This window comes from Strongylocentrotus purpuratus, unplaced genomic scaffold (genome assembly GCF_000002235.5).
Source record: "Strongylocentrotus purpuratus isolate Spur 01 unplaced genomic scaffold, Spur_5.0 spur5_scaffold_18, whole genome shotgun sequence".
Classification (NCBI taxonomy): domain Eukaryota; kingdom Metazoa; phylum Echinodermata; class Echinoidea; order Camarodonta; family Strongylocentrotidae; genus Strongylocentrotus; species Strongylocentrotus purpuratus.
Genome location: NW_022145603.1, coordinates 23,339,462 through 23,352,351, shown reverse-complemented (window position 1 = coordinate 23,352,351; position 12,890 = coordinate 23,339,462). Strand labels below are relative to the sequence as shown.

The window sequence follows — 12,890 nt, the reverse complement described above, 5'->3', positions numbered from 1 at the left end:
CACTATTCCCCCCGGAAAGGGCCCTTTTTGGTTGGTGCTCCCCCCACTTTGAATGACGCTCCGCGCCCCCTTGCCTGCTTAAAACCCCTGAGTTTCAAAGGGGCTGTGCCCCCTGGACCCAACGCCAATTTACGCTCCGTTCATTTCGCTCAGTAGATCAGAAATCAATTTCAAAGACAGATGAAATACGGTAACGTAAGGTAATTCTCATCGATCGCTCTTGTGAAATTTCGTTCGGTTTACATATATGATATTATGGTGCCGGCTGGCGTCATTTTTTTCTGCGGCACAGATTGGGGCTTTTAAAAAAAAGAGTTCTTGATTTAACCCTAACCCTAACCCTAACCCTAAACTTTTCCATAGGCTCAACACGCACCTAACCCCAATCTGTGCCGCAGAAAAAATAACGCTGCCGGCTGCGCGCCCGCGTATCTAAATTGTCATAGCTACCCGCTCGCGTACAAAGACATAATACTATGCCCGGTCAATATTTTTCACCATACCGCCCGACAGTCCGTAGTGAATTTCATGCCCGCGAATTTGACCAATCAGAGGCTAAGAATCTAGACATGCGGTATATAATGAAAGCTATTTGGAGCTCTGGTAGAGATTTGTTTTTCCTAGTGGGAAAAAAAAAATTATCACGTGAGCACCAATTGACCAATCATGTATTTCGAATACTCATGAAAATTGGGAGAATCAGAGAGGAATGTGGGTGAGAAAGTTGGGGGAGCGCGTAGACGGTTTTCATGCAGTCCATGTATATAATATATCAACAGATATAGTTTATCCCGGTTTATCCGTACTCGCTCGATAAAAGATTATATGTGCGCGCGTTTTTTTTTTGTGTGCGTGCATACGTGTGCGTGCGTGTATATATAGGCCTATATGCACCTTTTTTCACTTCTTTAGCGAGATTGATGCCCCAGTGATAACCAGGTCTTTTTTTGGCAGGAATTTCAATCCAAATCGGTAAGTGATAGCGCGATCGATTCATTATATTTTCATTATATTTTCATCGGTAAGTCAAGGTCTAAATGAAAACTGAGCCGATTCATTATAAATGTTCTTTGTTTGTTTGTTAAACTTTTAGCTCAACATAATTTATATAGTGCATAGTTATAGAACATGAACCCAATTACATTTTAGGCAATCAACTCAGAACGATTTCAATGGCATAATATTGCTCAGAGAATTTCTGTTCGGATTGTTAGGCAAATGGAATGTTTGAATATTTCAAAAGAGAATGCACGAGCCAGTTTTCATTTTCTTAGGTTCAATTAGAATACGTATTTGGGATTGTACGTAGTGTTTCATGTAGGCAGGTGTGCACGCATGTGCCAGTGCCTCTATGTGCAGGTGTGTATAATTATGTGTGAAGGCGTATTTATTTTTTACTAATATATATATATAATTAAACAGTTGAAATAAATATCCTAGGAGTTTAGTTCACTATTACTATAGTACAATCATTATAGAATTTTGAATTCACTATCTGACGAAATAAAATAAAACCGGTCATAGTGAATTGAGCTCTCTGGGATTTTTTTTAAAATTTCAACTGTTTTAATCGTTATTTCTATATTACCGCGATAGAGAAATTTCCGAATTACAGACACTTTTTTTTTAAAAGGCAATTTTGTTTTATTTCTCCAAATACAAACCATACATTCAATTCAAAAAATAAACGTGTTCAATATTGATTGCTTTTACATAAACATAATTACACAAAAACTTATTTTCAGTATATATAACAACAAATTAAACGTGTAAGTACCTAAACACAATATATATATGTCAATTGTAAATGTTATTCTCTTATACAGTGCGTCCCAGAAAAAACGAAACCGAGAACTATCGATGCTTTATCATAACTTAGTCAAATTTATAATTAATAAATGACACATATTTGGAAAGCTTAGATCCTCTTCTTTCATTTGATGCAACTCATATGATGCATATTTCATGCATGAGTGATTAAAATGAATATGAAGAGAGGAAACCAAAAAGTCATTTGGCGGGCGGTATCTGACTTTCAAAGAGAAAATCACATTTCTAAAAAGTTGAGTTTCTGCCCTTTCATATGACACTTCAGTCATGAAAAATGAGCAAGGAATGACAAAGTTCTGTTTGTTTTAAGTAGTGCTTGCATTTCCATAAATTTATTAAACGAATTCCCAGCTTTCCCATTCTAATTGCTATTTTCTTTTCCTCATCCCTATACTTAAAAATGCTTTTTTTTTGTCTTCATTTTCTCTAAAGTTGGTACTCGCCCCCCGATCTTGACATAAATGTCACATACTTCACCATGAAAATGACGGTATTACACATTTTTATTCTATTATGAACTACCAACCCAACAAATATATCTTGCCATTCTAAATCTTTAATTATCTAACTCAAAAAGTTGTATTAAAGCCTGCCATATCCTTTGAACGCTCCCGCAAGATAAAAATAAATGTTTGTATGTTTCTATTTCCTGCTTACAAAACGAACATAAATTATCACCAACAAAACCAAATCTATGAAGATGCTCATTAGTATATATGGCTCCATGCAATAATTTGAATAATAATGTAATAATTTAATTTAATTCTCGTTGTTTTCTAATAAGTGTAGTAATTCTTGGTCTAACAAATATTTCTTTTAATTCTTTATCTATAAAATCATAATCATTTCCCCCATCCCTTTACCTGCAAATCATACGTTTGCTGCAGTGCTTTGATAAAATAATCATCAATTGTTCTTCAACTCACATCCAAAAACTGTATTTTTTACCTGAAATATGGAAAAAAGTATTAAAGCTTATAAAATCAACCTCGAGGAATTGTATTAACCCTGAATCATCCTTCCATAACCTGGGTATCGCATCATAAATATCAATAATCATAAGCAAATTATTACCTTTCATACCGAGGTTCATAAAATAATTAACAGACTTAACATGGCCTTTCTCAACCAAGTGATTCAGTTGAACAAACCCTCTTTCAAACAAGTATCTATCAAATATACTTTTTCCATTTATATATATATTCCGATTATTAAAAATAATTGGATTAATATAACCCTCAAAAAATCTTAAATTACTTGTCTCTTGCCCTTCTTGCAACATATGGTGGAATATCTAAACGAGTTTAATCTTTTTAAAATCATAATCACATAAAAAATTAATCTACCACCCACAAACTGTAAGCAATGATCAAAAAACAATTTCCATCCCAAATTTTTCTCTCCATATAAAAGACATTTTTATCCACATTATGCGCTTTATTTTAACGGACATTTCAAAATTAATCATTCTTAATCCTCCAAAGTCATAATCCTTATACATTATTGCCGGTTTAATTCTATCTTTCCCCCTCCATATAAATTCAAATGAAATTTTTGCAACTTCTTCGTATACTCAATGAGGGACAATAACGAGAGATGAAATATAATTTAATTTTGAAAGCGCATAAGTTTTTAACAAATGTTTTAGCAATTTTTTTTATTTTACTTAGAATTTCTTTATAATTTAAATGATCTTTTAATCTTCGATCTAATGAATAACTTACCCCTAAAATGTGTATTTCCTTAACCAAATTTCCAAATAAAGGCCCATGTTTGTTCTCATCCTCACCCATCCACATAAAATGTGTCTTTGTTTTATTCACTTTAAGACCGCTAATTTGTTCAAATGATTCAAAAATATATTGCAACCTTCTAACCGAATCAATATCCTTCAAAAATATTGTCATATCATTTGCAAATAACACTTGCCTAATTTCAGATTTTCCAAATGTAATCCCTTTAATACCGTTATCCCTCCTTACTGCATGCGCCAAAACTTCGATGGCAACCAAAAACAAATATGGCGATAATGGATCTCCTTGCCTTACTCCCCTTTCTATTTCAAAATACCCCGTGGAGTGACCATTGCACCGTTCATAACACTACTACTTATCCCTTTATACAATAATTTTACCCAAGAGCAAAATGAATCTCCAAAACTGAACAATTTCAATATTTGAAATAAATATCTATGAAATACAAAGTCGAAAGCTTTCTCAAAATCCACTGCACACAAAAACCCTTTCCCTTGTTTCCCATAATGCATAGAATAAAATAACATATCATCTATCAATCGTACATCTTCCCCAATATTTTTATCTTTTATATATCCAACTTGATCATGTTGAATTATTTCATTTAAAACCTCTTTCATTCTTTTTGCTAGAACTTTAGATTCTTTTTATTTAAAAAAAAAAAAATCTTACAATTTTCTAATCTACATTCAAAAGCGTGATGGGTCGATATTTTTTTTATATGGAGAGTATCTTTCGCTTGTTTCTCAATTAAGGTAATAACCCCTTGTTTTTGAGATGCCGTTAATTCCCCCTTTCATATGTTTCATTCAATACCTCTACTAACAAATCACCCAAAGCTGGCCAAAAAGTATAATAAAATTCCACTGTTAACCCATCATTTCCCGGGGCTTTATCAATTTCATTTCTTTTAAGACTATCAAACATTCATCTGTTAGTTAATTTACCTTCACATATTTCCCTACTGTTTTCATTTAACTTTGAAATATCATTAAAGAAGAAAGGGTCGTTTTGATATATATCAGCCCTTAATGAATATAAATCTTAATAAAATATTTTAATTTCCTTTAAAATGTCCTCCTTATCTCTAGTAGTTTCCCCATTCTTGTATACACCTCCCTAATACCACTTTTCCTTTTATTCGATTTTAACAACTGTTCAAAATATTGCGTATTATTTTCTCCATCTTCAAACCAATTAGCTGCTCTTGATCTTATTTTAATGCCCTGTCGAGAAAATCATACAATTTACACACACACATACACGCACACACACACACACACACACACACACACATATATTATGATACTTATGTATATATTTCTGTAGAGAAATAGAAGTGATCATTCTCACGTATAACGACTTAGTTGTTCATCGTCTCTTCAATGCTATTTGATTATTTTGATGACAGTAACGAGTCTGTACGGTACTATGTTTTTATGCAGCGTCACCTGGCAATCACATAGCAGATAAATGATCATCAGTACCGGGTTTAAAGGCCGTGTAGCTTGGCAAATACTGGTTAACGCCATCTACGTCTTCTTAAGGGCAACTGCACGTAAACGAATGGACTTGATTAACGGTAGACAGCGACTTAATCTCTACATGGTCGGCGTTCGCGAAACAGACCGAAGTTCTCTTCACGCTTTGGTTTCGCTTTTGTTGCACGCACGTGATTGCTGCGGTCGCGTCGTCCGTAATAAGTAGCGAGCTTTCGATTAAGGCACCCGACGTCGGCTACTACGAGGTACTGGAGCGTGGAGACGTTGCGCAGCTCACATCCGTTCCCTTCGCTGCAGTGCTTTCGATTTTTCACGTCGGTGCTTTCGTCGGTCACGTGACCATTTTTTGTTTAGATCAGATGATTAAATCAGGTAATAAATTCACAGTGCGCGAAAATCTGATACGAAGAATAACATGAGGATGACAGATATAGACAGTTGAAATAATTGAGAAAAAAAAATAACATAAGAAAAGGTGATAGAAAAATAAACAAAGGATAGGAAGAGGAAATAATAAAAACAAAGAATAACATACGGAAAGACAGAAAGAGAAAGTGATAGAATGCTAAAACATAGAATAACATAAAAGAAGGTGATAGAAGGAAGGAACAAAGAAAAACATAAGGAAAGATAGAAAAAGGAAGTGATAGAGCGATAAAAACAAAGAATAACATAAGAGAAGGTGAAAGAAGGAAGAAACAAAGAATAACATAAGGAAAGACAGAAAGAGAAAGTGATAGAATGGTAAAACAAAAAATAACATAAAAGAAGGTGATAGAAGGAAGGAACAAAGAAAAACATAAGGAAAGATAGAAAAGGAAGTGATAGAGTGATAAAAACAAAGAATAACATAAGAGAAGGTGAAAAAAGTAAGAAACAAAGAATAATATAAGGAAAGATAGCCGGAAAGAGGAAGTGATAGAATGATAAAATCAAAGAATAACATAAGAAAATGTGATAGAAAAAGAAACAAAAGATAGCAAGAGGAAATAATAGAATAATGAAAACAAAGAATAACACAAAAGAAGATGATGAAACTATACTCACGTTGACGTACGGCGACGGGGATTCACGGAAATTGCCCCCGACTCCCGTCGGGTGATTTTGAAGGGAACGTGGGCCCAGAAGCTCACGCATGCGCATGGGATAAATATGACATCACGCGAAGTAGCCCACGTCAGGTGCCTAAAATCGAAAGTTCGCTATTATAGTCGTAACTGGCAACGAGTCAGGCACGGGAAAGACAGTAGTCTCGTCATTCTACACCCCACTTAATACTTTGAAAATATACACTCTCAGTTTCTCTCTCTTCGTCACTAATTGCCTTCCTTTCCCTCTCTTACTTCATTCATGGCACGAAGTATATGTAGCATGGAGTTACTAGGTTATAGGTAGGCCTATAGACCAGTTTTGGAAACGCCCCTCTCTCAAAAAATGAAAGTTCTTATTAACAATCATGTGAAAGAATTATGTTTGACTAATACGTGATGATACAAATTTTGCCGGGAAACCGCCTACTACTTGATATAATTATGTGGTAAATTATTATATCTATCCGGAATGGATAGATATCGCGTAGTCCCATATACATCTTTCTGTGCAGTGCTTGTAACTTTACCAAGACTGGGCCAAATTTCTTATCATTTTGATGATTCCAGAACCTTGCAGTACACACCAAAACTTACACTGTCGCTCATATAGTTGTAGTATTTTTTTACCCCAATTTATGGAATTATTTTGACAATGATTTATTCCTAATAGATCTAGATAATGGTATACATTCTCAGATTTTATTGAATAATAATTTGCCAGTGTTTGTTTTGCGTGACTGCTAAAGCATTATGTATGCTGCTATGATTATTAAGTCATAAATGACAGTAATGAGGATTAATGCCTCACAAAAGGGCAGTAATATGGCACATCGACACGGTTTTGATCCTGGAGCCTCACAGTTACGAGGCCATTGCTTTGCCACCGAACCATGACTGTACGCATATTGATTCAACTGATAAATATTTAAAAACTATAGTTGTTGAAATAATGGTTTTGAATGGGCATCGAAATCAGACAAAAGACATATTCTTATTTAACATTCAACATTTCTTTAACATTTCTTTAACATTTCTTTAACATTTTGAAAATGAATAATTATAGTCAAAGCAGCCTATATCATAATCATTGCCCATTATTTATGTGTTTTTTTACGCAAACCTCTGAAACATATGACACAGTTCTACTTTTCAATAAAATCTTCGGTACAGAACGAATATGACAGAACCTGGAAAGATATGAAATAAAGTTGTTAATTTTTGTTTAATTGATTACAACTTCCATACATAAATCAGAATGTTCTTACGTGTAATCGGATTTTGCTTAAACTTTCACTTATATGTTTCTCTCATTTTTTCGCTTAGATTAAAATCAATAAAATATCATTGTGGCTGCACCTATACCCTTTAAAAAAGCAACATTTCCTGTTGCAAATACTAGTGTAATTGTAGAATAAGACAAGATGTTTGAAAAATTATATATTTGTACGCAACTCACATTTCCACTGGTGAACCCACACATAGGAGCATCACTATCCTGGCTGTGTAGTAAAAGATGTGCTTTTGATTCTCAACATTTCAAACACCACTGTACAAAACTCAACTGATTTCACTCAAAATCGGTATTTTAGTGAGAATTGATGACACCAAATAACAGTAAAATACTTTTTTTTTTAACTTACTGATTTTAAAAAGAATAATTTAAAAATTCAAATTGTAAGTCTATAGTGTCAAAATTTGCTTACAGCTGCATCGACATGATTGTGTGCAGTCTATGCAATATTGTGTGGTGTGTATATTTGTGTTTAGGTCTAATAAAACCCGCCTCACAGCAAGCATGCAGTGTTAGAGGTCAATACGCATTAGCATTGACTCTCTATGCTTTGCTGGAGTGGGTGAACCCGGGATACTTGTCCTTTGCTTTCTATTGTCGTTTTGTCCAATTGTCATATGGTCTAACGCCATTCAGACCAAATGACACGGAGACGGGCCAGGGGCTTTTGCGATACCAGATTAAATCCTTTTATTTTATATAATTATGTATGTAATTATATGTAGAACAAATAATTCAATTAGGATAATCCTATATATACATATTGTCTGGGTACAACAGTTAAAATCAAAAACAAAAAAAAGTCTTCAATGTAATGGTTGTACTTTTCTTTATTCGCCCCTTTCCTATTCAAGCCCTGTGCTTTTAGGGAATTTCGCCACCTTCATACATAACATTGTAATTATAAACATCATGGTATGTTCATTTTGTTTTTGTGAAGGGAAAAAATATTCATTAAATTTAATTGAAATTTAATTCGAAAATCAGTACCAAGGGCAATTTTGTTATCCTATTTTATACCTGCTCTATATATAAATGGACATTATTATTAAATGAAGTTACCCTGGGTAGGTCTAAATGTAAAGTAATTGTTATTATCCTTAAGTGATTATCATCGAATATATTTCATTTTTGTGTGTGTTATCATTTAGAATACGTTCAGGCAGACGAGTTAGTCATGAAGTTGTTCTTTGTTCCTCTTCTTTTGATCTCAATGGTCGTAGGTAAGGCCTTTTTGCTTTTATTTATCACTTCCCTTATTCACTTGATCTCTGCCCTTAATAATCCCTTCCCTTATTAACCTAAGCCCTTCCCTTATCAACAAAAGTAATTACCCTATTCACTTAATACATTCGCTTATTCACTCCCTTAATCACCTAATCACTGCCCTTATTAACTTAACCCGCTCTATTATTCAATTAAACTTCTGTCCCTACTTCGCGCAATCCCTTTTCTCAATCATTGCCCTTAATAACTTAATCCATTTCCTTATTTAGATAATTCCTTTGATAATTCCCTTAGTCGATTCCCTTATTTACTTTTAACTTCTCCCTTACTTACGCCCTTCCCCTTATTTACATAATCCGTTTCCTCATTCCCTTCGGCTCTTCCCCAAATCACTATAATGCTTTCTCTTATTGACCTAATCTGTTATCGTCAGAAATAGTTGTTATGTAACTCACATTACGGTAATAGTTATATATGCCGGCTCTAAACGGATACAATTAGGTGGACATTATAAAATATTTAATTCTTCATTACTGGTTTCTGTTTTTATTTTACATCTCACTTTTGCCAAGTATTCTTGTACCCCTGTATTCATCTGGCAAATGTAATCATGAATCCGTGGAAAGGGTATTTGGGCTTCCTTTTCCTTCGAAAATAGTTGTTTGCTAATGAGAAGTTTAATCTATCAAATTACATGGTATAACGCGTCTTGATATAGTGGATACGCAAACGAGTTGTGAAGCATTTGGTTTGTGGTTCTAATCCCAGCCCGACACCAACGTCCTTTGGTGAGACATTCATCTACATTGCCACTCTCCACCTATGGGATAAATGGTTACACTGGGGATTGCCGAAAGCAATTGAGGGTGTTTTGACATGTCATGCATGCACGTGAACATGGTGGTAGAAATGCACCCTTCTCATCAAAAAATCGTAATGATCGAACAAACATGCACCGACATTGTTTTTTTTTTTTTTTTTTTTTTTTTTTGGGGGGGGGGGGGGGGGGGTCAAAATGGTGTATGAGAAATGTAAATGGGTCTAATGTCTTTGCTTGCCATTTTAAACTTAGTGCATTGCATTTCGTCTTAATTTTGTACGCGCCAGAGATACCAATGAACGCGCATCTTAGCCGCGCATCATCGCTTTTAGCCGTGGGTTATCACCTTTGAATGGAACGTTTTTGCACGGTAGGCGTGTTAGGAAAGAATGATGCATGGTCACGGGTTTTCATTTGACCAATTAGATTGCCTACTTTCTAGAACCCGTTTTATAATGTCTGATATTGTCATTATCATTTCTAACACAGGTACCTGGGCCATTGATTGCTACACGTGTGACAATTGGGCTTGTGATGATCCTTTCTTTCCGTTTTTGTCGTTTTTTTCAAGAGCATCGCAAAACACTTGTCCCAAAACTTTCATTCCAATCAGACATTGTTCGGTAAGACATTCACTTGCATTTGTTTAATCTCATTAAGAAGGAATGTTCACCAACTATTTTTTCCCTTCGAAATTCTCAAAAAGGGTATCGTTTTTAATATCATCATTATGTGCGGCCATTCCCTATTCTTTTCTCCCTTTATTCACAAACAGGAGGTATACTTTCACCTACGTCAGAAGATTATCATTTGCTCTATTTCCTTATATTTTTCGCTTTCTGGTTGACCTCAAGTGTTATTTGACTCAAAAGCATATCTGTAATGATATCTCCCATGAAGAGAAGGGTGTATTCTAGTAAAGGTGAAAAATAACATAAGATGGCCCCCAAATGGAATTATTTTCAAGTGCTCCGAAATAGAAGAAGCAGCATTGTTTTGATTAAACTTTCATGGCACATATTTTTGTTATTATAATTTTTGTCATTTTCTAAATTATTTTCAACAGAAATAAATAAATCAAATCAAATCAAATCAAATTATTATTATTATTATTTTTATTATCATTATTATTTTTATTATTATTGTTATTATTATTATTATTATTAGATATGACTTGTAAGGCAGGAGATCCATTTGAAATTAATTGCTCAAGCTTTACTAGTGCAAAAGGTGAAACAACAGATATTAAATAAAGTACCATTTTTCAGTATGATACAAATTGTGAAACAATGCAATAATAGAAGCCAAATTAAGCATTTCTTGTTAATTATAATATTTACTTATCATTATATTACAATTATCATTATTATCCTAAATATGGATATAATTCATGGTAAAAGTAGTAGTAGTATTATTTGTATTATGATTATCATTAGTGCGATTAGTTTATTATTGAATAAAACTATTATAATTATTATTATCATAGCTAACATTATCATTATTATTATAATTTGTAGTAGTAGTTATAGTAGGAGTGGTTGCAGTATCATTAATATAATTTTCTTCTCTGTATTATTACTAATACCATGACTACTACCACCACTACTACTACTACTACTACTACTACTACTACCACACCCGCCAATACTATTGTTGTTGTTGTTATTATTTTTATCATTTAGAAAACAGTTTCTGGATCAGGAGTAAGGCGTTCATGTGCTCCCGTCTGTATTGAGGGCTGCTTTTTGGGTATCTGTACCTACTGCTGCAAATCCAACCTCTGCAATGGAGGTACCACCGTGACAACCAGCTTCGTTGCTATGGGCGTGGCCATGCTGGCTGCCTTCATCCTCGCCAGACAATAGGCTGCAGAATATGCATCACGTGACCGGGGTCGTAGGATAAATATACACAGCAATATGTATGCACTGTATACGTAGAATTATGTTGAAAAGATAGAAATCCTTGGTCTTTCTCGCAAAAGTGTGTTTAAGACGATCGCAGAGACTTTCGAGTAACATCCAAAGGCAATGTCAATAGTATATAGATAGATAGTTTATTGGTTTCCACAATATCTCATTTTATAAAGAGTGTAACAACATTGAAAATGATTATTTTATACATGTACACAATACCGGTACACACTATTCAGAATATTGTCCATTAATTTTAACTTAAGAGATAAAGTGGCGGAGCCTATGAAAATGCAGAGCTTGTTGTGGATAGGCTCCTTAAACTAAAAAATGACATAAGTAACTAAAGTAAAGTTTATAAAATACAAATACACGCTAAAACGGGGAAAGGGAGATTACAGGGATACATGAACCGATACTCACAATTAACTACAAAAGACAAGGAAAAGGGAAGGGAATTTATCTGCAGCTTATTGAAACAATATTACAATATAGTTTGTTCTCGATATGAGTATATAATAAACATAGTTGGTATGGTCATACCGTTAGTTACTCATTGTAATGAACAAAAGTATACAGTTGGAGACAAGAATAGTCAGGAATCAGGAATGACAATATGTTTTCAAATAATAACTTTTCAATTTTCTTCTGAATACATGTACACTTACAGACCTTTTAATCACAGAATCGAGAGAATTCCAGAACTTAGGACCTGTATAATTATATTAAGGTGTTTTGAGCAAAGCTTGTTCTCGTTCTAGGAAGGTGATAGGAAAACGCCTGTCGGGTAGAATATTCGTGGACTTGATTTCTTTTCTTAAATAGCCTTGTCCTTCAACTATTTAAATGTGCGAACATAGCAATGATGTACTGGCACTCAATAGTCGAAATATGATTCCATTGGGATTCACTATAGAGTTTTGAATTTGCTATTAAGATCATTTCTTAAAAGTCTTTGCGATCGTGAACTTTTAAAGTCGTCGGGTGTGTTTTATTAAATTTTTATTGCATATCGTATTTCTTTCATGTGGTTTCTGTTCCATCTCATTTTGTTTCTCTTTGTTTTCTGTTAAGGCTGAGTATGTAATTGAAAAATGAAAGAGGAAATGTACAGCAGTAGATCACTCAGGTGTGTTTTGTACATCTTTTTTAATTGCATATCGTATTTCTTTCATGTGGTTTCTGTTCCATCTCATTTTGTCTCTCTTTGTTTTCTGTTAAGGCTGAGCAAGACATTGAAAAATGAAAGAGGAAATGTACAACAGTAGATCACTCAGGTGTGTTTTATTTAAAAAATAACAATTGCATATCGTATTTCTCTCATGTGGTTTCTATTCCATCTCCTTTTGTTTCTTTTTGTTTTCTGTTAAGGCTGAGCATGAAATGGAAAAATAAAAGAGGACATGTACAACAGTAGATCACTCAGGTGTGTTTTATTTAAAAAATAACAATTGCATATCGT

General features: G+C 34.0%; 1 protein-coding gene across 1 annotated transcript; it reads left to right on the top strand.

Annotated features, from left to right (window-relative positions):
• The first annotated feature begins 8,599 nt into the window (after positions 1-8,599).
• On the top strand, positions 8,600-12,445 carry LOC105443482. The gene is made up of 3 exons (XM_030989512.1): positions 8,600-8,691; positions 10,005-10,138; positions 11,198-12,445. The coding sequence occupies exons 1-3, from the start codon at positions 8,646-8,648 to the stop codon at positions 11,378-11,380; spliced, it is 363 nt and encodes a 120-aa protein (XP_030845372.1). The 5' UTR covers positions 8,600-8,645; the 3' UTR covers positions 11,381-12,445.
• The last annotated feature ends 445 nt before the right edge of the window (positions 12,446-12,890 follow it).

Coding starts and splice junctions, on each gene's coding strand:
- LOC105443482 (XM_030989512.1), top strand. CDS start 8,646: ATGAAGTTGTTCTTTGTTCCTCTTCTTTTGATCTCAATGGTCGTAG. Junction 8,692..10,004: donor TTTGATCTCAATGGTCGTAG/GTAAGGCCTTTT, acceptor TTTCTAACACAG/GTACCTGGGCCATTGATTGC. Junction 10,139..11,197: donor TTCCAATCAGACATTGTTCG/GTAAGACATTCA, acceptor TTTATCATTTAG/AAAACAGTTTCTGGATCAGG.